The sequence below is a fragment of the Amphibalanus amphitrite genome, unplaced genomic scaffold (genome assembly GCF_019059575.1).
Source record: "Amphibalanus amphitrite isolate SeventyFive unplaced genomic scaffold, NRLGWU_Aamphi_draft 000083F_arrow, whole genome shotgun sequence".
NCBI lineage: Eukaryota > Metazoa > Arthropoda > Thecostraca > Balanomorpha > Balanidae > Amphibalanus > Amphibalanus amphitrite.
In genome coordinates, this window is record NW_024881579.1 from 730,810 (window position 1) to 758,502 (window position 27,693).

At 49.4% G+C, this 27,693-nt stretch overlaps 1 protein-coding gene across 1 annotated transcript; it reads left to right on the top strand.

The window, feature by feature from the left end:
• The first annotated feature begins 1,694 nt into the window (after nt 1-1,694).
• Nucleotides 1,695-27,401, top strand: LOC122379725 (mucin-12-like). The gene is made up of 8 exons (XM_043362129.1): nt 1,695-1,799; nt 19,756-19,962; nt 20,823-20,932; nt 21,545-21,599; nt 22,016-23,671; nt 23,926-24,114; nt 24,614-24,862; nt 26,621-27,401. The coding sequence occupies exons 1-8, from the start codon at nt 1,695-1,697 to the stop codon at nt 26,981-26,983; spliced, it is 2,934 nt and encodes a 977-aa protein (XP_043218064.1). The 3' UTR covers nt 26,984-27,401.
• The last annotated feature ends 292 nt before the right edge of the window (nt 27,402-27,693 follow it).

Genomic DNA, 27,693 nt, shown 5'->3' on the forward strand with positions numbered 1-27,693 from the left:
CAAAGTACAGGTTGGGATCTATGATCCCACCGGATCTGGCGTGAAAAATACATCTTGGATCTATGATCTCATATGATCTGACGATAAATTAAGAACATGGATCTATGATCTGAGTGGATCCCACCATGCACCACATTTGAAACCATGTTTTAAAGGGTCTCTATGCCAATAAGTGACACCAAACTATGGATTATGACGTGCGATCACATAAAATCACTCAAACAGAACGTTTGTGACTTGAAACAAGCGCTTTTTTGGGATATATGTGTGGACAAAAAATAAGTGAAGATCTATGATCTCACTGGATCTCAAGCAAAAAATGAGACTCGGATCTGTGATCCCTACGGATCTCTCGATAAATTACAGAGCTGGATCTATGATTCCGTCGGATCCGAGATCAGGATCCGTGGGATCAGATCCCAGATCCATTTTCTCGGATCTATGCGCATGTCCATGCTCTGGAGGACTGTCCTTTGATCTGCCAAAAAAAAATCGACTTTCAACTATGCGATTTTTTACGTTTTTTTTTTCTTTCTTTAATGTCACCCACTTCTTGTTGCTGCGAAGCCCAGGGCCAGGAGCAGAGTAATGGGAAGGGCGTGAAAAAATCCGCTTCGGTGTGCTACGATACGACCACCGTCCTGCAGAGGGGCTCAGGCAAGCGCTCAGAGGATTGTCGGTAGCTCAGGGGCCGGTCATGCGCTCGAGGGTCAAGCAATTCTAGTCACATGTTCAGCAGAAGATTGTGTATGGGGCAGTATGTCAATAAGAGAGTCCGTCGGTACCTCACGGGCCGCTTGGTATCTCTGGGAACCTTCGCTAGCTCAGAGACATGCCAACTGTGTGCTAGAATTAAGTGCAGTGATTCCATTGCGATTGCAGTCCACGATAAAAATAGTTGAAAAATCGAAATGGTCCCTAGCTGGAATTAGCGGCCAAATTTTGGACCAAGAACTTTGTTGGTATCTTGGTCGGGAGCCTCGATTCGCAAGCGCCCCCTCTAATTAGTATCATTGATATGTTTTCTCTGAACTCTCCGCTGAAGGTGAGATTCTAGTTCCTGGGAATATGCGAGACAAAGCTCTTTCGACAGCATGACAACAAAACTCTTTATCAAAATATTGTTGAAGCATTTTACAGTTTTACAATAAGTGACCAGCCCCTTAGCGTCGCCGATGCTGCCCAAGGTTAAGACCGACGGGATTCGAGGGAAGAAAGCTGTTCTGTTTGTTTTATGATGTCTTTGTTAATTTACAACTGGACCTAGTAAAAGTCCATTAATTTAGAACGTTACACGCCCGACTGAACATTTTCTTAAATGCGTGAAACGATAGCTAGCGATTGTTACTTATTTCCATGGCTCTTACATGATTGGCTGTAAAGGTTCAGTTTAATGTTGCTACCCGCATTAGACAATTTCACTGGATTTTTCGAGAGATTAGTAAAACTATCGACAGCGACGATATATTTTTTCGAACGCATTAGTAAAATTGCAGAAGCGAAAGAAATCGCCGCCTTGAATGGTCCGCGGTCTCAAACAATTATAGTCTACAGATCAGCCAACTCAAGGAGCTGTTGGCAAGTCCGTGCCAGGTCACCGCGCCCCTCCGCCGGGTATAAAACCGGCCGGTCCACCCCGCCCAGCACCAAACGTCCAGCAGCAGCCGCAGCAGCCACCCCGCCCACCAGTAGCCATGCAGCTTCTCGTGCTCGCCGCCCTGGTGGCCGTCGCCACCGCCGGAGCGCCCCTCGCCCACGGCAAAGTCGGCATCGTCGCGCAGGACTACTACGACCCCCAGGTCACGAAGTTGGTCGAAAGAGGTCATGTCGCATATCATTCGATTCGGCAGTTCCTCCTGAGTCCATTGGTGGTTTTCCCGACTCGCTAGCTCAATTTGATCAAGAGTTATTGACGAAAAACTAATATGACCTTGATGATGTCATAAATGACGTCACGCAAGGTCAACATTGCAAAAATGACGCATCTAACCTTGCAAGGAGTGCATCAAATCACGATTCTGTGTGCTTGAGATAGTTGGAGATTGTTCCCTGCGCCAGAATAGCAGTTTTCATTTTTCCCCATTGACTTATAATGGTGAGCATAGACCTCTGTATACAGAGGTCTATGTGGTGAGGTCACGAAAATGACCTGACCACATATGACCTTAAGGAAAAATCCGAGATATACAAGTTGTGAGACTCATAATGGATACTAGATCCTGCGAGTTTCATTTCCCTGTGACATCTCCTCTGGCAGTGAGGGCATTGCGAAGTTGCGACATCTGAAGACCGTGCAGAGGTTCACTTATGACGTCATAGGTCAGTGACCTGACCTGACCCAAATATGCGGTTGGTGTCAAAAGATCCGGCTTGAATCAAAGGTTAGGTATGCCAAGTTTCAGCTCTCTATCGCCAGCGCGTTCGGAGCTATCGCGAAAAAACCCTATGGGGGGGGGGCGGGCCTCCCCCCCCCTAGGTTTTTTCGCTCTAGATCGGAACACGCCGGTGATAGAGAGCTGAAACTATAGGCATGCCTGAATTCTCATTCAAGCCGGATCTTTTGACACCAATTGCATTTTCAGGTCACGTCAGGTTACTGACCTATGACCAGTGGCGCAGACAGGGGGGGCATGGGGGCCATGGCCCCCCCCTTTCCGCTCAGCCGGCCAGATGGCGCCCAAATTAGCGCCGACTAGGCTGATGCCGTTTTACAGAGGGAACATGAATTAAAAGTGACATGCAGGCAGGGATCGAACTCAAAATCTCTTTGGGGGTGCCTGGACACCCCAATGTTCTCCAGGGTACCCCCAAATAGGACCTGAGCCCCCGAATGTTGAACGGCGCCCCTCCGGAAACCAGAATATTCCGAACCCCCGGGATCGATGGCGCCCCTGAAGAGCCGCTGGCACACACCTGAACGGAACAGTCGCCCCATTAAAGGCTTATGGCGCCCCTCTAGAGCACCCGGCGCCCCTCTGAAGCTCACAGCTGCCCCAATCGGCCCCATCCAAGATCGATGGCGCCCCCTGAAACCACTGGCGCCCCTCTAAAGCACCCGCATTCTTCTCAAGATCACAGTCACCCTATCCGAGATCAATAGCCCCTTCAAGAGCCCAGCACCAGTTTCCCTTGAGACTGAAGTCGTCCCGCTTAAGACTAAAGTCGCCCCATTCAAGCCCAATGACGCCCCTCCAGAGCGTCTGGCGCGCTTCTGAAGATCTCAGTCGTCCTCATCCGAGGTCGCTGGCGCCCCTCAAAAGTCACTGGCGCCCATCTAAACGGAGATTACAGCCGCCCCAAAGATCGATGGCAACCCTCTGAATTCTGAAACCAATGGCGCCCTTCTAGAGTACCCGGCGCCCCACTGAAAATCACATTCGCCCCATCCGAGACAACGCCCCTTGAGACTACAGTCACCCCATCCAAGCTCAAGGCGCCCCTCCAGAGCGTCCGACGGCCTACTGAAGGCAGCAGCGACCCCATCCAAGCATTGCACCCCTCTAGAGCACCCGTTGCCCTTCTGAAGATCACATTCGCCCTATCCGAGGTTGTTAGCGCTCTCCAGTAGTCACTGACGCCCATCTGAATTGAGCCTTCAGTCGCCCCGCCCCATTCAAGATAATTAGCCTCCCCCTGAAATCACTGACGCTAGGTAATTATTTGGCAATGGGGCCTTTTCATTGACACTAAGGGCCCTTTTCAAGATGCAGCAGCCAGGCGGCGCCGAGCTGGGCTAGGATGTGCCAAGCGTTTCTAATAAGGCAGCCTCGTTAGTGCCATCCCTCGTTGCGATACCGCCCCTCAATGCGACGCCGCCCCTTCACTGTACAATGCCACCCCTCAATGCAAGTGGTGCCCCTCAGCGCAGTGCCGCCCATTATTACGATGCCGCCCCCGCCTAGCAGTGCGGTGCCGCCCCCAGCGTATGCGTTTTTTGTTGGACCTTCTGGGGGTGTTTCAACACCCACTTCTAACTCAGCTTGTGGGCCACGTCGAGGCAATCAGTAGGCAGCGTTCGAAAGAGCGTCAAAAACTAATACGATACTACTAAGATCATTTTCAAGGTTAGGTCGAACTGGTCGAAGGTCAGGTCACCAGAGACAACCGAAAATCAAATTTCACCGATTTTGACATTTTTCGACAAAGCGGCGCATAAGTCAGGATTCAGAAAGAGATTGAGCTCAGCTACAGCGCCGCAGCAAAGCGCATTCGATAGCTCTTTTTATGCTCTTTCTTATTGACTATCTCAGATTTGACTTAAGCCTCAAAATATACCTACGTTTTCGCGGAGGACGCTTATCTGTAATACCTTTTGGCTCAGACCTGCACGAGATTAGTTTAACCAGCAACGTGTTCAATTTTTAGAGACGAGTCAAATGAACTAGAATTTTACATTAAAAGGGCATTTTGAGAATTTGACCGAAGGTAAAGGTCATCACCTAACCGGGCAAGGTCATACATATTATTGCATATCAATCGATCCGTATTGTCGAGACGGAAAATAAATATATAAGGTGTTTCATTGCTCTACCATGTCTCTATCAAAAGTTATTGTCCAAAAACTACTGGAGACCTATCATGACCTGAGATGACCTCTGTAACATAAAAGTGGTCACATCACGAGTGAAATTTTCCGATTAAATGTGTCATATTTACCTGTATCCCGATGTATGAGGGTGTTTTCGTTCCGAAGAAGAGCATTTCAATTTTCTCCCATTAACCCACGCCGTGCTGGACCCCCCCCCCCCCCTAGGTTTTTCGCAAATATATCAAAAACGGCGTCGCACAGCGCCACTGTTTTTGGCACACCTGTTCATACAACTTTTCCACACATCTTGTGAAATTTTCAGACCCGTCGCTCAAGGCCAGGTCACCAGGTCACGTCAAGTGACCTTACCTCAGAAAAAGTTTAAAGGCTCCTCGCTATAGCTACACCAACTGATTGATCACTTTTGAAACTTTCAGGGATTGATAAGACTAACAATATGTATAAAATGTTTATCTCGGACTTTTGATATCGGTGACCTAGGATCAGGTCAATTTTGCGACCTCTCCATTATAAGTCAATGGGAGAAAATTGAAATGCACCTCTTTTGGACGAATGTCGTTCAGAACCCTCTTTAACATCATCGGTTCATAGGTAAACATAACACACTGAATCGGAAAAATGCACCTGTGACCCTTCTGTGTGCCCCTGAGGTCATTTCAGGTCATGAACGGTCACCAGCAGTTTTTTGGCTATACCTTTTGATAGAGAGGTGCTAGAGCCGTGAAAATGCGTCAGATGTGTTCAGCTCGTCGATACGGATCGACTGATATGCAGCATGACCCTTTCCAGTCAGGTCATGACCTTGACCTGAGGTCAACTTGTCAAAAGGACCCTTCAAGGTCAACGTATAGTTCATTCCACGCGTCTCGACGAAGGAACACGATGCTGGCAAAATAAATGTCGTCACTGTCTTGAGTCAAACGTTATTGCAGAAAAACGTTTTTCATGAAAACTGCTATTTTTTAGTTTTTGCCCTCTGGAGGCTAAACCGTTGACTTGAGGTCAAATCTGAGAGCAATAATCAAAAATGTCTGTAAAAGGGCTATCCAATGCGATTTTCGGCGGCGCTGGAGCTCTATTGGTTCCAGAGTTAGTCGTTGGCAGTTTCCAAAATTGTTGAAATAGACTAAATTTGACATTTGATGACATCTGGTGACCTGATTTTTGACCTGACCTAAACATTGAACGAAGTGTTTCCGTCATTATTTTGACGCTCTTTCGATTGCCGCTTACTACGTGTCGCTACGTTGCCCAGGAACCGAGTTAGAGGGGGCGTGAAAACGTCCCCCTCCCCCAGCACGACACGAAAAACACGGCCACCCGCACGGCATGGGCTCACTAATAGGTAATGGAGAGGTCGCAAAATTGACCTGGGGCTCAATGTAGATATTTAGTCTGGGGATTACGCAAGGCGAATGCTCGCTGAAATCGGCAGGTTTCTATGGCCCTTATTCAAAGTCGATCATGCACACTCGCATCATCAAAGGTCGTCTTCTATACTACGTCGGCCGAAGACATCCTATACCTTCGTGCCACTATATGGGACAGTCTCACGCCTCACCTATCTGGCACTCATGCAGTCATGCATGTCCACAAGTAGGGGTTGCGCGCACTAGACATCGAATTGTAAAGGTGATTTGTGAGAAAAAAAATCCAGAACGTATGTCAGCGTTCGGTCGCCTCTCCCTGCAGTCGCTGCTGGTATGACAATGAGTTGGGATATCATGGTGGATCTCATGGTCTTAAATGTTCAAATCTTTTTTGATTCCAATTTAGGCAATTAGTCGCAGCAGGAATCCTACATACATGCGGTTTGAGATTCTAAGCACAGCCACCGCGGTCAACCACAGGAGGCTGCAGCCCACAGGTCACTTTGAATCAGTGAATTAACCTGTATATCTTTGTTTTGCAAAGAATAAAGATTGTGCCTATCGACCAACGCATATTTTACCGTTTCGAATTCGCATGGATGCGTATTTTGAGAATAAAATATCTGTAGCCTGAGATCGTTTCCTATATCGTGCTAAGTTCATCAAGATCAAGGTTTTTTATAAAAAAGACCGGGCTGCAAATTGCATTAATTAGATTTTGTGAAAAATCAGCGAAACCTGGTTCATACACTGAAAAAATTTTTTACTCACTTTTCTGAGTAATGACTGAGTTGCCATTTTGTCCAATGGTAAAACTCACTCTAAATCCGCGTACTCAGGTAAAACTCAGGGCGGAACGCAGGTAAAACTCGGGCAAAACTCATTGCAAGTGAGTAGCATGTGAGTAACAAAGTGAGTTGCCATTTTGTCCGATGGTAAAACTCAGATAAAACTCAGTAAGTACTCATGCGTAACTCATGTCCTACTCAGACAACTCAGGCCAAACTCAGGTATTAGTAAGTCATTACTCATGAAAAACTAGGAAGTAACTCACATGTAACTCAGCTGGTACTAATGTATAACTCAGGTGGTAGTACGGCCATAACTCAGTTGGAACTCATCGGTTATTCAGTGAAAACTAGGGCTGTACTCAGGACGTACTCACGTCGATAACTCATACGATACTCGGGTGTTACTCAGGCGCCGCCTGAAACGGCTGATCTGATTCGTTTTATATTGGCTCAAGCCAATGTATAGGCTCGCCGCCCATGATAACAGCTGCCGCATCAGCATTATGCAATATGCATGCATGATGCTGATACAACAGCCACTACCAGGCAGCTAGTCTATATATTGGGATTGGCCAATATATAACGAATCATTGCCCAAAACCAGCATACATATCTGTATTATACCATGCCCGACCAACGTCTAGTCTTGCACTATTCGCCCCAGCCCTTACAAGAAATACATGTTTGTAGAAACGGTCGCATTGCGCTGTATTTCAATTCTGACCCACGCCAAACTGCGTCGGGGGGGGGGGGGGGGGATCGACTCCACGTCAGCTCGTCAGCTCAGCTTCACTCTTTTGCCAGCTTCTCGACCTCAGTCTTCGCGGCTACAGGTGGCTGGCGCTCAGCATTGAATGGTGCGTGGAGCACATGGATACACACAAACCACAGCGTGTTTCGCACTTTGTGCGCCGTTTGTTGACTGAGCACAAAGTGCGCCGTCGCCCACAGCAAAAGACTCCCTTCCAAACCATGGATCCCCACAAGACTTCCGTTCGCTCCACGATGAGGCGGCACCGTTCGTTTTCTTCGGACTTGTTATGATAGGGGTGATCCAAATTTTCGTCACCCGTGTACGCCACCACTGACGCCTTCTCCGCCAAGATGCAGAGGAGGCTCAATGGGCCGTTCCCTGAAAACACAATAAAAAAGTCATTTTCTTTTGCCAGTAAGAGAAACGGAAGTTATAGGGCATGCAAGGTGATTGAAATATCAAAAGTTATCAAGTTACTTCAGCTCAAAATTAATGTTAAACCGCGCCGTGCTGGTGCTCTGAGTTTACCGTGATGTACTGGGGGAGGGGGTCGTCTTAACGTCCCCTCTTCTAACTCGGCTGTTGGGGTTGGGCCACGTAGCGACACGCCGTAACCGGCTTTCGAAAAAGCATTAAAGATATTTAAGGAAATACTTGGGTAATTTTAAGGTCAAGTCAAGTGCCAGGTCACCAGAGGTCAGAAAAGGCCAAATTTTGCTTACTTCAATATTTTCGAAAAACTGGTGCTTAACTCGGAACCAAAAGAGCTGCCCGCGGAAAAATGCAGTCAAAAGCCCTTTCGACTTTTTTTTTTGCTGGCGTTTGATCTCAGATTTGACCTCAGGTCAACAATTAAGCCTCCAGAGAGCAAAAACTCTAAAAAAGCCGTTTTTACCAAAATGTTTTCTGTAATACTTTCCACTCAAGAGTCACGACATTTATTTTGCCGTTAGCATAGTGTTCCTCTCGTCGGGACGAATGAACTATAATTAGACCTTGAAAGGCCATATTTAAAACTTGACCTTAGGTTGACCTGACCAGGTCATGTTGCATATCAGTCGATCCAAACCGTCAAGCTGAACACATATGAGGTGTTTTATTGCACTAGCAAATATATTTTATACATGCCGTAGGTTGATACTTGAGACATGGTGATGGGACAGTATCAAAAACGCTATACAATGAAATCCGTTCGATATTTTTTTGACATTTTACCTCAAACTGGTGTGAAATCGAGCGGTGAATTCCCTGAGCGAAAATGACAAAAATATCGAACGGTTTCCATGGCACGTTGCGAACGGTGCGATCGTCAGCGACCATTGAAATTTTTCCGATGTTAAGTCATTTGACGTGACCTGACCTTGAACGACCTGGGTCTAAAATTTCTTCATATGCAGAAACAAATGTATGAGCAGGTGTGCCGAAAATGGTGGCGCTGCACGCCGCCGTTCTTAGATATTCGCGAAAAACCTGAGGGGGCGGGGTGGGGGGCGTAAAACGCCACCCAGCACAGCGCGGGTCAAGGTCGGATGGTCACCTTAACCCGGCACCGCCTGGGCTATTTCCGTACCCACATCAGCCTGGGGGGGGGTCGGATCCGACCCCCCCCCTGTTATCTCGAGAACCAATGGTCGTATCGAGCCCCGCGAGGCGGCGTTCGAAAGGTCTCTTCGAGACCTTCCCAAAGCGCTCTTAAGATTTTAAGATTGAGGTCAACTTTCGGGTCAAGGTCAGGTCAAAGGTCAAATTCAGGGGGTTTGCATGATTAGGCTTATGGACAGCGGAATCGATAGCTGATGCTCGAAACTCACCACAAATGACCTCAAAGACCTAGTGAAGGTACCATGTGCGTATAGGGGTCATACTAAGTACGGGTCAGGTCAGGTCAGGTCACGAAAGGTCACGGTTTTCACTTTCTGCTACATGGGCGTGCGACACATGTTTTATGGCTTATTTTTCACGCCAAATCCGATGGTAATGGTTATATGTGACCCCAATTCACTGTGCTGGTGATAAGTGTGCATTGAAAGCATAAAAAATCGTTTATACCATACATAACTAAACGAGGGCTAAGAAAAAAAGTCAATTTTTTAACTTTTTATTTTTGACATAAAAATGCACTTTTCTAGACGAGCTTTGTCCCAGGAATCTAGTGGTGCCATTTGTTTTCTCATGCGATGTTCAGAAGTGCCTCTAATTCGCGAAAATGCTTATGACGTCACCATGCCCTATGCATGTTGGAGCTATTTTTTACAATTTGGGGGTCAAAAATCAAGATAGAAAGTTGAAATTTGGGACATCTAATGTTCTAATAGAGCTCTTTAACATATATTCCGGTTTTTTGGAAATTCTCAAAATTTTGGATTTTATTAGCTGTTTTCCAAAAAATATAGTTTTTTGAATTTTTAGGGGTGAAAAACGCATTTTATGGAAAATCCGAGATAGCCATTTTAAAGAACTTGTTGAGCTGCGTCTTTTCATGTCCTTAATTTGCAATTTGCTTAAAACCTCGATTTCTGGCGATTTTTTAAACATTTACCATTTTTTGGCTGGAAACGCCATGTAGTTACATCACTAAAATCGATATATCTCAGAAATTTTTGAATTTTTTTTTTCTTGAAAATTGCACAGGAGACGTCAAATTGATGGGGGAGAAGGTATGCAAAGTTTCAAGTTGATAAAATTATTTCAAGTGTGGTCGCTGAACGTCTTAAGTCTGTTGCGACGTTACTTGTAAGTCCCGACCAGACTGCTTATTTGAAAGGCAGGTTTATTGGGGAAAATACCAGGTTACTGTACGACATTATTCATCACTTTAGTGTCCAAGGACTCGATGGAGCTGTTCTGGCGATTGATTTCGAAGACGCATTTAATTCTCTGAATTGGCAATATACCAGATGTGTGTTAGAATTAATGGGATTTGGAAATAATTTTATGGACCTATTTGAGATGTTGTACACTAATAAAAACAACTATTCAAGGATTATCCTCAATGGATATCTAGGAGAAAAAATCACGCATAGTCGCGGCTTTCGTCAAGGTGACCCTGCATCTGGTTTGATATTTATTTTAGCGGTAGAAATCCTAGCGAATTTCCTCAGAAAGACGCCATTTAGAGGCATTAAGCTACCAAGCGGATGTGAAGCTAAAATTTCACAGTACGCAGATGACACCATTATATTTTTGGAAGGTAGGAACCCCGATATACGTATAGTGATGCAACAACTTGGAGAGTACAGTAAGTTCTCTGGTTTGAAACCTAATATCAACAAATGTAAATGCATGTGGCTGGGGCCACCAAAAAAACCTGTATGCGAGAGTCTCCCCATCACATGGGTGAAGGAACTAAAAGTTTTGGGCATTATTTTTAGTGCGGATCCAGATGAGGTAGAAGAGTTAAACTTCCCGGAGAAAATTAAGAGCATGCAGGCATTATTAGACTATTGGCGAATTCGGAATCTTTCTCTCTTAGGTAGAGTGACAGTAATCAAGACTCTTGCCATATCAAAATTAGTTCATTTATTTTGTTCACTTCCAACCCCACGTGTGGATACCATGAACAAAATAAAGAGCATGTTGTTCAAGTTTTTGTGGAACGGAAAAAATGATAAGATACGAAGGACAAAAATTTGTCAATCATATCAGAATGATGGAATAAAGATGATAGACATTGACATATTTGTAGCCTCACTGAAGTGTTCCTGGATAAAGCGTCTGCAGGACAATAGTGCTGTTGACAGAAGGTGGGCAATAGGAAGCAGAATTAGTTTGAAGCAGCATAGTGATAACTTATCTTGGTATGGTGCATCAATGCTTAAAAGTCTGGCAAACAAAATCGAAAATAAATTTTGGGTTGATGTTTTACAAGCATGGGCGAGATTTGTAGAAAACTATGAACACAAACCGGAGAGTGTAGCAAGTGAAATGATCTGGTGTAATGATATATTAAGGTTTAAGTGCTCAACTAATAGGAACTGGAAGTCAAGAGGACTATTTTTTGTGAGTGATTTGCTTAAAGGCAATAGCCTGCTGTCAAAATCGGAGATTGAGAGAAAGTTTGAGGTCCGCGTAAATTTCATAGAGTATAACTCAATCAGGGTAAAAATGAGGACGGTACTTGACATGATCGAAAATGCTAAAGATGAAAATCCCCTGCCAGCGATACCGCCAAGGACGTACTTAGTTTTACATTCAGAAAAGCTTAGTCAAGTGGTAAGCCAACGATTATTGGAAAAGTTAAATAGAAAAAATGATGACATCCGGGATAAAATAAAAGAGAAATGGCTGCGTGAAAACCAGCTGTATCGGAGAGGGACATTGATCGCAATCAAGCAGGTTAGTCAGTCCTCTTGGCTACAGTCCTTTTACTATAGGATTGTCAATCGTATTTTGCCAACTAATACTTTCTTGTTGAGAGCTGGTTTGGTAGTGTCGAGTAAGTGCACATTCTGTGACTCTGCTGAGGAAACGTTGGATCATTTGTTCAGGAGTTGCGAGAAGGTGCAGTCGTTTCATTTAGCCGTGCAAGCCCTTCTGAGACAAAACTATTCTTTTTCGGTCTCAACGCAACAAATTAGCAATGTGTTTCTAGACCCGGATGAAAGAAAAATTATAGGCCTCATTGCAATGCTAGCAATGCAGTGCATCTGGTTCGCCAGAATGGACAATACTGAGCCAGAGGCGAGGCGCTTCGAAAACACCCTAAAAAGCCATTACATGATTGAAAAATACGTCGGCATTATGAATGGTTCGCATGAGAAATGGCACTTAAAGTGGGACGGTTTGCATGGGATGGGGGGCGGGGCGGCTCGGACCACATACGCTCTTACGCAATCATAAACATTTACACACATGCACACACACAGCACGCCCACACATAAACGGTCATGCAAGAATACATATATAACATTACAGACACATATACGCACACCCTCGGAAACAAGACATGTGTCGCCATGTGCGGCGAAAGCCCCCGCCCCTAACCCATCCGGGCCAACCCGTGCCTAGCCTCCCATCATATGACGGGAGGCTGGGCCGCCGGCCCGCCGCGCGCCCCGCCAAACCGGCTCGACTGGTGGGCGGGTCGCGTGGCGGGTCGGCGGGCAGGGGCGTCGCCTCGCGAGATGGCAGCATAGGGCGCGAGGCGGCGCGGGCGGGGGCCAGCGGCCCGTTTGGAGCACCGGGGAGGCTTACGGCCTCCCCGGGGCCGGGGCGATAACAGGCATGTGCCGCCCCGGCTTAGCCAGGCGAGCAGAACCGGCACGGTGCCCTTAGTGGGGTGTTGAGGCTGCGGGGTGTGCCCTTGTGGTGTGATAGTTGTGGGGTGCGTGGGGGTGTGGTGAGGTTGATGTAATGATGTGATGATTGGTCTTATGTCTGGATACTGTGTTTTGAATATGCAATAAATTGATTGTGAAAAAAAAAAGTTTCAAGTTGATAGCTCAAGCGGTTCATGAGTTATTCAAGAAAAACGGAGGGGGGGTCGGATCCGACCCCCCCCCCCCAGGCGGTCGCGGGTTAACAGTCGGGTTTTAGTCTCGCAAAACACTTCCATGGGCGTCCAATATTAAAATCAGCTTGAAACAATCACATAAAATGTGTTATACTTAACAGTAATGGAAATAAGTATGTCACGTCCAAACGCGTCTCGCCGCGGTATCTAATAATCTAATATGTAAGGAAGGTTGAAAATGCTCGCTGAAATCGAATAGTGTACGAAAATATGTGTGTAGGCATTAAAAAAAACAGTCGGAAAAAATAATAACAGTGGAAAAATAATAAGCACAAACGAGACAAAATAATCTTAAACGGTTCAGCGAGCGGAATTAAGACCATGGGCTCCACCACCGGGGGGGGGGGGAAGGGTACGGGGGACGTGTCCCCCAATATTTTACATTTTTAACATTGTGCCTATGGATGCTGCATGGAAAGGATCGACTTCAAACAACCTTCGCCCCCCCCCCCCCCCAAAAAAAAAAATCGGGTCGTGACGGAGTTCTTGTTTAAAGAAGTAAAAAGGGTCAAATGAACGTTCTTTTAGGATAAGGACAACATTATCCCACAAACATGTTTTTTTTAACCCTCGCATGTGTAGGGGGGGGGGGGTCGGATGGACCCCCTTTCCCCATGGTTTTTCGCGAATAACTCGCGTAAAAAGCGGCTGATCGCGACGAAACTTTCAGTACCATCGCATTGATCAATTTTACACCTACCCTGAAACTTTCATGACCCTGACCCAAATGACCTTTGACCTGTGACCTCTTTTCCGAGACCATGTTTGGCCGGAATCGCGATTCGGAGTATGTCGGCTCGCATTAGCCGCGCGTTTGCAAGCTTTTCGTGGTTTCAAACGTTCAAACATGTGATTTGATGTTGCTCCCATGCATTAGGGTGGGTGTCAAGGTCACCTGAAGGTCAGGTCAGGTCATTGACCTTTGGTGACCTCGGGTGACCTCGGTTCACTTTTTCGAGTTTTACATGTTTCTAGGCTAGTTTTTGGAGCTGAATTCGAATTTAACAACCATTTGAACATTTACGAAGTAGTTTTGTTGCCTTCGTAACATGTTACGAAGCTGTCAGAGGCGGTTGACACGTACTACGAATACCCGTCACGACGCCTACTGATTGACCTGACCTGACCTGACCCGACCTGGTCTAAATGCTTAAAGACATCATCTGTGATCAAAACTAACACGATATTCGTGATCAGTACCCCGAAAAACCCCTTAGCAGCCACACTTTACGACTTTCTAATAGGTCCCGATTTTCCCGACTTTGGGTCATTGACCTGACCTGGAAGGTCAACCAATGACCTAGGACCTGAAAATTGGGTATCATCGGCTTCCTCTCGTCACGGGCAACACGCTCGTTTTTTCCGCGAAGCTCTAGCTCGATCAGGGGCCAAACGGCAAGGGGGGGTCCAACCGACCCCCCCCCCCTACACATTAGAAGCTGGAAAACGCCGCACACATGCAAGGGTTAAATTTAAATATAACATAACTCACCTCTTCTTTTTCGAACTATGCCGGGTAGGTATCCCTCAGTTTCTCGATCGATCTGCTCCGCCGTTCACGGTTGGCATCGACCTCCTGACGCCGGCGGGGAATGTCTGCTGGTCCATCAGTTCACCTCCCTGTTCTCCGCGGCGCATGCGATTGATAAAAGCTTCATCGACAATCACCGAGCTCTTCACAGATAACTTACTCGTCCCATCCTTCGCTGCACGCCTTCCCCGCTCCTGCACTCTCCCGCACAATTTCACAATAGCCTCAACAATTCAACGTGAACTACGCGAGTCACCGCGCCACAACGGACTGAAGCGCGCGCCGCGGTTTTCGAACGCAACGGCTATAATACTCATCACGCGAACTCACGCATCACGCAGGAAACTCACCCTGCCGCGCATGCGCGCATCTTCAAGCCGGGGGTACCTCACGCACAACTGCACGTGAATTCGCGAGAACTCATGCATTGCGCAGGAAACTAGATTTGCCCAAGCAAAACTCATTTCCGACTCAGTTCGAATTCACGAAACTAAGCACTCAGAACTCACGCATAACGAAGTCACCCTGGTGATGTGAGTTAGATCAGCCAATAAGTGAGCACCACTATCGTATTCACTGAGTTTCTTCATGAGTTATTACTGAGTAATGCCTGGCCTGAGTAAAAATTTTTTTCAGTGTATACTTCGTATTTTGCAACACCTAGTAAATCATGCATGAACAGGACGTTACATTTTAGACTGACGCCCCTGTCACTAGCTGACAATGGCGCCCCTCTCAAGGGAAAAAGTCGCCCCCTCGAGCACCATGGCCCCCCCTTTCGCTGATTTCTGGCTACGCCACTGCCTATGACGTCATAAGTAAGCCTCTGCACGATCTTGAAATGTCGCACTTTCGCAACGCCCTCAGTGCCAGAGGAGCTTTCACAGGGAGATTACACTTACAGGACCAAGTATCCTGGAAAAGTCTCACGACTTTTAGACCTCTGATTCTGACACGTGACCTCACCATTATAAGTCGAAGAGTGAAATATGGAAACTTAGGTATTTTAGTGCCGGGAATGAGCTTAACTGTTTCAAGCACACACATTTGTGATTGCATGCACTCCTCGCAAGATTCGATGATTCGCTTTTGCATTATTGACCTTGCGTAACACTAAGGTCATATGAAGTTTTCGTCAATAACTCCCGATCTAATTGAGCTAGCGAGTCGGGAAAGCCAAGCCACCAATGGACTTTGACAGACATGCCGGGTCGAATGGTATGCTATGTGACCTCCCTCGACCAGCTTCGTGACCTGATGGGTTCTGACCTGACATTGACCCGAGGTCAACACATTAAGCTGACCTCATCGAGCATAAATTATACCATTCGACCGACGCACCTGAGCATGGAGAACACGATGGTGCCAAAGTTGCGGCTCTGATACCGTTTTTGGCGAAGTTATTTACCTTTATAATACAATATTGCATGTAAAGTAGTGTGATGTGCTTAATTTTATTTATACGTATGATTTAGGAAGGTACACATATGTATCTGACTGTTCCATCCATGCTATTCAGGGGCTGTTCCTAGAGAGCTTGTTCATTAGGAAATGCGGATCCGAAATGCAAAGCATTAATTATTAATTGATTCACCTGTCGCGACGTATTACGTAAGGCAACCGGAAATGTTCACGAAGGAACCGAAATTATATAGCACCAAAGTGTGTGCAAGCAGGAACATAACATAAAAGAATCACATTTCATCAACCTTGCGCCCTCCATGCCATGGCCCGATATTATTTCACTCATAGAGCTCTCGCTACTACTCGTACTACTTGTAAGTGTCGCGTTAGTGCCATGTAATGATCTCGATCTGGGTTCTGTCTCGCAATGGATCGGTCTCGGTTGTATTGTAAATCAATGCACCCAGTGTGGGGGTCATTGCCACCCGCATGGGCCGCAATGCGGACCCTGGCATCAACCCTCCGTGCCGGCACGTTGTAAGGAAGTGTCCCGGTCAATGCATACCGGGCACGGCGACGGCGGCTATTTCCAGTCGTGTTTACCGTCCCGCTGTCGGCTGTCGGGTTAAAAGGAAACGCTCGTCTGTTCATACCGAGATTCTGTTAGCCGTTGTGCTTTTCAGTCCGTAAAATGGGCATTAGAATTGGAAACGAGCAAATGTTTGTCATGCCGTCGGCAAACAAATCGCTGTTTTATTTTCATTTGATGTGAAGATCGCACTGCACGGTTTATTGTGGCACAGATTTAATGAGTCCATTCATTTAGTTAATATATTTTCAGGCTGTTTTCAACGTAGATACTCGGGGGCATTCATTTTTTTACTTATTTTTAGAAGGCATATTTTTGTCAATTTATTTGTACTTACATAGTAGTGTTTGAAGCTAACGAAGTTATTTGAAGTTATTTGCTCTTTATTTAGCGAGGTGTTCGTGGATCGCTGACAAAAAAAGGTTTCTGATTCGGAGCAATCATATCCCGTCTGCGATTGGAAGTTCTAAGCTTTTGTTTAATCTGAACATTCAATAGCACATTAGCCATGTGTCAGCAATGAATCGCTGGCAACTCTACATAGCACCTCTCCATCTCGATATGCCTCGTCACAGTTACTATAGCCGCGCCGCCGAGGGTCGTTTGTGTCACTCATGTTGCGTGTAGAGTGCTGTTGCGCCCCCACGGTCATGAGTGGGACCTGACAGACGGACGACTGACCTGACCAGCGGCCACCTGTCACACATGTCCTCTCGCCAGTGTGACAGGTGACTGTCTGAGCCTGTCACACTGACATCTCCAGGCGTCGACCTGAGTGATCAACTCAGCCAACACCCATGTATCTTATTCAGAGTCAACTGTGTGGTGGACTTCGTGCTCAGGTTTTGGCGGTCATCTGATAACGACCTAACGAGTCGGCCGGCGGGCGGACCGGCCCCCGCCCGGTCAGCTGACTCGACCTGCCGTGACCCCTGTGGGCTGGGCGGCCCTTTATGGTCGGTCAGTTTTTCACCCCTCCCCCGAATCTGTGGCGCCGGCGGGGGTGTGACAAATGGACTGTTGGGCGCTGGGTCGACCGATTAGCTAACAATCCAGTTGATAGCTGGTTCAGTGGCATAATAGCGGCATTCCACGAACTTGTTGCGAAGTTGCTTATTTATAGTTCTTGTGGACAGGGAGTGTCACGGTCATCTTCATTGAAATGCTGTTGCATTTTGGTTAATGACCTAGAAAAGGACTCTTGATTTGCCTAAGTAATGTAGGTCTTACTGGTCTTTTCGGCCATTCGGTTTCATCAGTAAACGTGTTTTGTCTGGTAGGTATTACGTGTTTTGTTTACGTTAACGTGTTCTAGCTATGCGATGAAACTGAAAGAAAGGCACATTTCGTTTCTCGCAGTGTTTTATATGGATGGATATGATAAAACTAATCTCGTTTTGAACACTTTACAGTAATACAACCTTTGATTCGTTTCATGGTTAGAACGACCTTCTCAAGGGATATTTTTAAAAAGCGCAAAATTGCACATTGTTCGATGTTCATTATTCTATTTTGTATGCCTACTTACCTGGCTCAGTACACAGCCTTATTAGAGCTGCATTCGCTGCAACATATTGTCGCAACTCCAGGTCCATAGGTGCGGGAACCGCGGGGCAGTGGGGGCGGCAGCTTGGCCCCCTCTCCCTATGTAACTCTGGGGCCGTGGGGGCGGTGCCGTCACAACTTTGAGACGGAATACCGCCCTTTTTTTGCAAATGTTTTCTTTTTTTGTTGAAAAAGCTGAGGGATGAAAAAAGTGGCCTAGAACCGATGCGAAAACTAGATTTGGGGGTACTCTAGGTTGATCTCTATTATAGTGTGCCCCCCCCCCCCAGTCTGAAAGTAGTTCCCGCGCTCCTGTCCAGATCTGGCGCTACTGGTGGCATAGCATGCAGATTTATTTCACCCAGTCCACGCCAACCACCCCACCAAAAACACGACCCTCACAGCCGCCGACCACGCCCGGATTGTAGCCGTTTGCGTGCTACCGCCGTCTCCAATTTATCCAAGTGGACCACTCTGCTAGGTCGGCTGGAGCACTGAGGTAGATTGCACGCAGTCGTGTCCCCCTGCTCCGTTCTCAGGCTTAGAAACACGCAACGACAACAACACATTATCCCGGCAGTTGCTGGGGTATTTCGCCACCCACCGTTTGCTGGGGGGGGGGGGGGCGTTAAACGCCCCCAGCCGATAACTCGAGAACCAATAGGCGCAGCGAAACGCACGAGGCGGCAAACGAAAGAACGCGACGAGACGCTTCAGATGAGTACTTAAAAGTTGAATTTTGAGGTCACAGGTCAGGTCAAGGTCAGGTCAAACACCTGAAATCGGGCTTTCAGTAGCATGGACTTCAGGACTTCGCAAAGGGCGAATCTCGTCATAAACTCTGTCAAAACGGTGCACAATCCATCATATAAGGCCTACAAGAGTGTCAGCTCCATGTAGGGGTCAGTCAAGCATAGGTCAGGGTCAAGGTCAGGTCAACCGGGCAGGCACATATTCCCGAAAATCAAAACTGATATTCGCAGCCTGTGACACATGTTTTATGGGTAATTTGGGGCGTAGAACACGATGGTGACATTCATTTTACCATATGTGTACGTGTTTGGCTAAAAAAGTTCAATTTAAGAAATGCATGTATCATGGTCGTGAAGTAGTCACGAGAAATTGCCAAGATTCAGTTCAAGATTTTGGAAAATGCCGAACGATAATCAATAATCGAAGATAGCCATTTGATTGTTCATGGTATTGGCAGTCTAATGGCGTTTACGGCATGTCTGTATGTCTATTCTGTGATATTTTATATGATTTTTTGAACATATGCCGTTTTTGGTCGAAAACTCAGAAATCATGACGTCACTAAAACCTCGATATCTCAAAAATTTCCCGACCGATTTTTTTGAAACTTTGTCACAATAAGCTTCAATCAATTCCTTACAGGTACGCAAAATTTGGCGCGCCTGCGGCGCGCCGTTTTTATGCTATGGCCCAGCGAAAAAAGTGGGGGCGTTTAACGCCCCCCCCAGCAACTCGCGGGTTATATAAAGCTGTTGTGTCTGCGATAATATATCAAGCTGTGATAGGTATGTATTATCTATCACTCTCTTTCTTGCAGATATTTAGAAAGTGCAGCAAATGATATCTGAAGTTTTATGATCGATTTTGTATTGATGTCGGACAAGTCGTCGCAACACATGGGCTTCGTGAGCCCTGAGGCGCTGCCAGCTCCGGTACTAACGTTGTGCACCCGGACAGGAGACGTACACCAACCTACTGCACCTGGAGCGAGTGCTGCGCTGTCAGCAGGAGTCTGCCCCGGCTCCGGAGGACGGGTCGGCTCCCGAGCAGCGCTGGCGTCGCCGCCGACGCTCCTTTCAGCTGGCCGCCGCCGGCGACGGTCTGAGCGAGCGGAGCGGCCCTCCACCCCCGGCAAACGGCGGTCCGACGGCCGTCGACGACACGGTACGTCAGGTTAGGTCAGAGGGGAGGGGACAGCGGGCCCCGGCCCTCCGCTGACGGCTGTACGACGGCTGTCGGCAACGACACGGTACGCCAGGTCAGGTCACAGGAAAGGGTAGGATACTCGTATTAGGGCAACAATGTAGCCGGGAACGTTACTGCTCAGGTCAGGGGGGGGGGGCAGGGGTTAAGCCGGCGAGAGGTGAACCGATGTTTTCTTCGTGCTTCACTTGATCCTTTTTTGTTAGTGTGTACCTGGTCAGGGACCAGTGGTCAGGCATTCGCAGCTTGCGACACTCATTCATTGTGTTGATAAGTTGACAATTGCATTAAATGCAATCAAAAGTGTGTAGCTTGGTATGTAGAAATTCGATTGCCCCAACCACCACGTCTATCTCTTCAGTAACATTCGTCGCTGTTTTACCGTCGTCGGCATGTCGCTGGAATGTCAGTCACACCCTTGTACGACTCATACATCAGTCGGAGGTATGCGGTCCGGTCCGTTCCCCGTATTTACCGACACCTGCCCAGTGTTCTCACGCCCCCACTCCCCTCCCCTTCCCCCTCAGACTTTCCTGGAGGGACATGTCACTGAACTGGGGCCTCCATCCCGCCCCTTTTCCATCCTATCCATGTCCTCAGGATTGCCTGTTCCTGAACTGGAATCTCCCAACTCCACCCTCTCCTCACAGGGCTGCCTGGAGAGTGGAGAGGCTTGCCACTGAGTCCCCCTCCCCCCCCCCCCCCCGCCTAACTCCTCATGGCCGCTCGGAGCGTCATGAGACCGCCCCCCCCCCCCACCTGACCTCTCAGGGTCACCTGTAGTGTCGTGTCACTGAGATAAAGTCCCCCCTCCCCCTCAGTCCCCTCAGGATCGGCTGGAGCGTCGAGTCACGGAGCTGGAGGCGGATGTGCGGAGGATTGACCAGGAGAAGGAGGAGATCCGTGTCAAATACACGACCGTTCTCAAACGGTGAGTAACGGGCGCACGATACGAGTGACTGGGTGATGCTGGTTATGGAGCTCCTCGTGGGTCTGTGTGGTGATCGTTTTCTGTCAATCAGTTCAATAGCTCCAACTCGATTCATCAGCATATTCACCAATCGTAAACCACTAATCCGTTCATCCACAAATCACAACTCGTTTGTGATAGCCTGCCACCCCGACCCTCCAGCTGCCACAACGCCAGCACCGCCCACACCGTAAACAAAACCTGAGGCCAATGCTACTAACCCTTCCACCCACCGTCGGCCCCACGGCGAGCGTCACGCAACTGACAGCTTCTTCACTGACTCGGACCGGCCCTAATGATAGCGCCACAAACACTCAGAGGTGGACGGCTAGGGTTGGCAGAGTGCGTGTCGCTGCTGACAGACTGATGGCGGCTGGGTGGCTACGGTTGAAATCAGACTGTCGGTGGGGTAGGCTGGCAGTCGAGATGATGTGTTATTTGTGGTTGAATATCTGATGATGGGAAAGGAGGAAGTTTGGGGTGAAAGTTCCGGTATTCGCTATTTGAGCGTATGATGGCTGTGAGACATTGTATGATTACCGTCTATGTTGTGTGTGTGTTTTTTTTTTTCAGGTTGCGGAGACTACAGGTGTCCAGCTCGGAAAACTGGGATGTCAAGTCACCGCCAGTGAGTAGTGCATAATCCAAAGGCGAGCTGCTGATCATGCTTACTTAATGATGACAAACTCTGCAGCATTGCGGGACGTCAGACTAGATTCTATTGATTGCCGGTTGTTAATGTCACACCACTTGGTGATGACGGAAACTACACGTCTTGTAGCATGAGAATAATCCTCCCCAAACGAACCGAAAGTCTCCGAAAGAGTATAGTTTAGCCCACCATCAAACACTGTCCAACAAACGATTACCAGACTGACACTATCGGGACAGTCCTTTGCGTGTCTCCGCTACATCCATGGCGTGTGGCACCCAGTTTTTGTCGCCTGTTCCACACTCGCGAATTCCGTGTCATATCCCGTGTCTCTCTCTCACCCTCCCTCCCTTATGTCTCTGTCTCCCTCAGTGCACCCGTCTGTGTTCCAGAGCACGGTCGGGGACGGCAGTAGTCCGGCGGTTCCCCCATGGTCGCCCGCCGACCGGCCCCAATGGGTCGGTAACGGGGCGATCTCTCGGACCAGTACAGTCAGCGCCGGCAGCTCTGGAGGTGATGGGTCTCTCCAGCTGGCCAACGGGCCGTGGCGAGGCAGTGGTGAGATGTCCCCGCCGCGACCGGGAGCTACCCAGCAGCTGTGTCCATCAGAGGGCGAAGGAAGACTGGGAGTGACTGCTGGGACTGTGGAGCGGACGGAGGGTGTGAGGAGAAGTGACGACAGACCCCGCAGTCCTAAACAGACGGACGGTGCGCCGCCGAGCGGTCGACTGCGGTCGGACGGGGACCCTCTCTCCGGGAGCACCTCCCGCAGTGGAGGAGGGTCACCCGTACCCCGCTCTACCGGCCTCACCTCCGATGGTGGCGCCGCGCCTGCCGACTCGGTGTTTGACGGGTCGCACGCCGCTCACGAGACCGCGGACTCAAACCTACCCTCGGAGTCGCACTCGGACTTTGCCGGCGGGGAGAGCTCGTGTGGTGATCCTGGTGACTGTTCGGCTACCGTGTCCTCTACCCACCCTGGTAGAGACTCGCCTCCACATTGTGGCGTTGGTTCTACCAACTCTGGTATTGGCTCCGACCGGCCCGGATCCACCGGACACGTTGTTGCTGAATACAATTCCGAGCGGCCCGGCTCTGGGAAAACCGTGCATAGTTCTACCGGGAACAGTCCTACTGGACGCAGGTCTACCGAACACAGCTCCGCCGCACAAAGCCGTGCCGCACGAAGCTCTGCCGCACAAAGCCCTGCCGCACAAAGCCCTGCCGCACAAAGCCCTGCCGCACACAGATCCGCCGCACACAGCCCTACCGCACACAGTCCTGCCGGAGACAGCCTTTCCGGCCATAGTTTTGGGATAATCGAACGTAGCCCCACCGGACACAACTCTGCCAGGCGCCGGTCGTCTCGGCCCGGCTCAAGTCACTCCACACCAGTCACAGTCGGCCGGTCCGGCTCGTCTGGGGCGGTCGAAGGGTCGGCCACCAGCCCCGCGGCCGTCTTGGGTCGGTCGTCTTCCCACCCAGTCGCTACGACGCATAACAGTGAGAGATTGCAGAACCCAGCTGTAGATGTGTCGTCGGGCTTCTCGCAGTGGTTCGCCGGGGAGGAAGTAGTAACGACTGAGGGCGGAAGTCGTGAGGCTGTGGAAGACCAGATAAGAAGGCTCTCTGAGGCTGGACTCTCGCCTTCTCGAAGGCCATTGCTACACTCGGGTGGAGAAGCCAATGTCTCCACAGAAAACTCTCACGGTTCTCCAGTGCTATCTGAGACCAGTGATACTGCTCAGGAGTCCATCTCTGAGGAGATTCCTGTCCCTGGCTCCCCGCCAATGCACCAGCCGCCGCCCCGCCCGGCCTCGCCGAAAGAAGACGCCGTACCACACGATGGTGGCGACACCTATACTGGTGGTGGTGGCGACATCTGTGGCAGTTTCCGAGGCTGGCCGACAGGCAGCGGCTCGCCCCCGCTTCTGTCGCCTCTGGTGGTGTTCGCTCGACCTCCCGACCAGACAGACGGCGTGAAGTCGCTCTGTGAGGTGACTGATTCCGCCACACAGACGGAGACGGAGCACCGGAGTGACGCTGAGGTGAGTGTGACGGTGGGGAAGGGCGAGATTGGGTGTAAACGTAACGACGACGGACTGGGAGAAATCAATGTTCTAGGACGATGCACTGGTATGCCTGAGATCCACACCTTTTTTGCATTACGTGGATCATTGAAATTTATAAAGGTAAGAAATTATGGTAACTGATACTTACATATCGGTTACTATATATTTCGTTAGTACCTATGACGATTAGGAAAGTAATCTCACCTCTGACTCCCTTTATTCATCCCCAGACGATCGCTGCACTGGAGGCGACCCTCCGACGCAAGGACTCAGTGATCGCCACGATGCAGTCGAACCTGGCCAAGGTGGAGAGGCAGCTGGTGGGCACGCGTCAGCAGCTGCAGACCATCGAGGCGGACGTACTGCGCCGACTGGAGGAGGCCGAGCAGAGCTGGCAGCGAAAACGCAGGCAGCTGCAGGTGCGTACACGGTACAGGGGACATTTGAGGGGGGGGGGGGGGTACACTGGAGGAGTGGGACTGTAGGAGGCCGAGCAGAGCTGGCGGCGAAAACGCAGGCAGCTGCAGGTGCGCGTACAGCTCGGGAGGGGGTAGGGTCTATCTATACACCAGAGGGTGGGAGGGGACGTTTCGTACACTGTAGAGTGGGGGACGGTCCGTCTGGGAGTGGGAGCGCGTGCGTGTGTGTGTGTGGGGGGGGGGGAATATTCGTATACCGGAGGGATGGGAGTGGAGGACGGTCACAAGAGGCGACTATCGTGGGCCAGACTTCTACCGAAGAGTGGGTACTGGGTATGAGGGGGACGGTGCGACAGAAGGACTGTTCATGTGACTTCTGGCGAAGAAAGACAGGGCACTATCATATTCAGTATTCCTCTAAGTCGAAGAGAAACTAGAAATATCTTATTAAATCTGACACCTAACTGACTGGCTATGCCTCCCGCTCCTCGTCCGTCAGGTGGACCTGGCCGATGAGCGGGCCGTCAGTCAGACTCTGCACGCCGTGGAGGCGGACCTTACCGAGCAGCTGCGCCGCTGTCGCCGCCGCTGCGCCGAGCTAGAGGCCGGCCTCCCAGACCGCTCCGAGCGGGGCGCGGCGGCTGAGAGGGGAACGGAGACGCGCTGTCGGCGGAGCCGCAGCCGCCGGCTGGCCGTCCTCTGCCACCAGCTGACTGAGCACGTCGGCAGGCTGATGGCAGCACAGACGGTACGTAATAGCGTAACAGGCTGATGGCAGCTCAGACGGTACGTAGCAGCGTAACAGGCCGCCCAGACGGTACGTAACAACGTAACTGGCCGTCCTCTGCCACCAGCTGACAGAGCACGTCGGCAGGCTGATGGCAGCCCAGACGGTACGTAATAACGTAACAGACGTACGTAACGAGCTGTATAGGCTGTACTGTACTGACAGTGTCACAGGCTGATGGCAGCGCAGACGGTACGTAACAGCGTAACAGACGTACGTAACGGTCTGTACAGACTGTACTGACAGTGTAACAGGCTGATGGCGGCCCAGACGGTACGTAACAGCGTAACAGGCCGCCCAGACGGTGCGTAACAACGTAACTGGCCGTCCTCTGCCACCAGCTGACTGAGAACGTCGGCAGGCTGATGGCAGCCCAGACGGTACGTAACAGCGTAACAGTACGTAAAAACGTAATAGACTGATGGCAGCGCAGACGGTACGTAAATTAATAACGTAATAGCCCGTACAAACGGTGCGTAACAACGTGACACGGTGATGGCCACCCAGACGGTACGTAATTACGGTGCACGCTAATGGTAGCACAGATGTTACGCAACAACTTTACAAGCCGCCCAATCATACGTAAGGGCGTCATAGGCTGATGGCCGCTCGAACGGTACGTAACTATGTCAGAAGCTCCTAACGATTCGAAAGAACGTCCTAACTCCTAGGACACGAAATCGATCCATAAGTACCTACATACGTCACAGACCTCTCAAACGTCACGTAAGCACACGTCACAGCCGCTGATCACGAATGATGATACGGACACCACGTGACAGACTGTAGACGGTGCGTCTCATTTTACAATGCCGGTATATCATTACATACGCAGCGCTGCTATTTATAATAGTCGGTTGAGCATAGACGGTTCTGATAACAACGCAGGCTAAAACGTGACACTGGTGTGAGCGAGAGCGCTTAGGTAACACGCACTGCGTTGTGGCCGGATCGGTGATTAAAAATACAGTAGGCCGTGTCCGGACCGATATGGTTTAGCCATCGCGGCATTACGTAACAGCTAGTGGAACTTCCTCGCTATACGTCGGGCTCACGAATTATTCGCATCTCGGTTACGTAAGGCGGCTGATCTAGTCGGAACAACACCAGATTTCTGTCACTGCTTTCCTGTATTGCCTGTTTCCTGTGTGTTAGATAACTTCCCAGTGTACTGAAGTTTTCCAATGTCGATAGTTTGCGGCCTGAAAAGAGTTTCATTTTTTTGCCGCTGTTGACGCCAGCAAAGTCTCGGTCGGCCCGAACGAGCCGACGCTGTTTTTCTCAAAGTTGCCGGCTTTCTATTAGTTTCCGAGCGGCGAAGGTTGAGCCAAGGTTCGCACGGAGTTGCAGAGTGGAATAACAACAGCACGATGGAGTCTGGAGTGTGTTGAACGCGCCACTTCGCTTCGGTGGCTGTACACTGGGGAAGAGTCGTGGTATGTACATTTTCCAGAAAAGGTCTTACTGATGTTAGAATGCAACGAAAACGGTGGTTCGAAAAGTTGCCTGGGTCGTTGTAAACTGGAGGAAGCTTGACGCATTATCTGGTGGCATTGCCGGCCTTTGTTGAAGGCAACTATTGTGAATGAAACCTGTTGCAAAGTAATTACATCTCAAACCACAGCTCTGCCGAGTGTTATTATAATGCACCGCTCGTTCCTCTCGTGCTCGACATAGCACACCTTTCGCTAACGATGCCTCTCCCTTTCCTTCCCACAGCGTCTGACGGGCGAGCTACTCAGTACGCTGCAGCAGCTGTTCAGCCTGTTCACTGTACACAATCCAGCGGTAGCCGCGCCCTGCCAGGAGGCCACCCTCGCCACCCTGCCGCTCTGGCTGCCCTGGCTGGCCGCAGAGGCCCGGCTGGCCTGCCGCGACCGACAGCAGCGCCACCTGGACCCGGTGTCGCCGCCAGAGGCGCTGCCGTCGCCGCCGGTAGGTGGCGCGCCGCCGCACCTCTCAGCGCTGGTGAGGCAGGTGTGGGACGACATTGAGCGGCTGCGGAGACTCGATTTGGAGGAGCCGGCGAGTCTAGGAGAGGTAGAGGACAGACCTCCGCCGATTGAGGAGAGTATGGAGTGACTGGAATCTTCACGTGTTTAGCACTCGGCAGCACACCCTGAACTGAACTATCGTGGTTCGTAATGAAACAAAGAGATCCAGTATGGGTCTGCTGCTCCCACTGATAACCGTATGTACAGCAGCATCCGTCCATCGTGTCTGCACTCGCCCTTCCATCCTTGTGTATCCCTGCGGCCGTCAGGGATAGCCGTAGCAACTGTAGGTATGCAAGGAGTATCGGAGACGTATTCGTCCCCTTCTGAGTCTACCGTCCAGAGCAATCTCCGATTATATCCCGTGATTTGAGTGTCAGATGTGGTAACGAGCGTACAATATTTGACTGTCGATCCGTCCATTGAAGTGCAATCACTGTGCAGCCGGCCGGTCGTGTAGGCACAGCCGGAAGTCATGCATTCTAGCCAGGAAGCTGCCCTTTCGTCAACCGTTTTTACATATGTGTTTTACAAAGGCCAGAACCGTCTTGACATTTTTGTGTGGTCGTGCTATTGTTTATGTAGTTTCCGGTGACATTTTATGATGACGACATCGTGATGATTGTTATTATTTCCTTTCATATGATGTATTTTTACTAGTCAGTTAGAAGCGCTTAACTGTTCATAACAGTAAATCTACTTAATTGTTTTGATATTTTATTTATGAGCCTGTGTTCAGCTCGTCCATCGAATGTGAAGTCATTCCCCATTGTACCCATTGTCTAATAATGAGGTGAA

Excerpts from the sequence above, each read along its gene's own strand:
- LOC122379725 (XM_043362129.1), top strand. The coding sequence starts at position 1,695 with ATGCAGCTTCTCGTGCTCGCCGCCCTGGTGGCCGTCGCCACCGCCGGA. Across the intron at positions 19,963-20,822 it reads CGACGGCCGTCGACGACACG|TCCCCTCAGGATCGGCTGGA; the intron begins GTACGTCAGGTT and ends CCTCCCCCTCAG. Across the intron at positions 20,933-21,544 it reads TACACGACCGTTCTCAAACG|GTTGCGGAGACTACAGGTGT; the intron begins GTGAGTAACGGG and ends TTTTTTTTTCAG.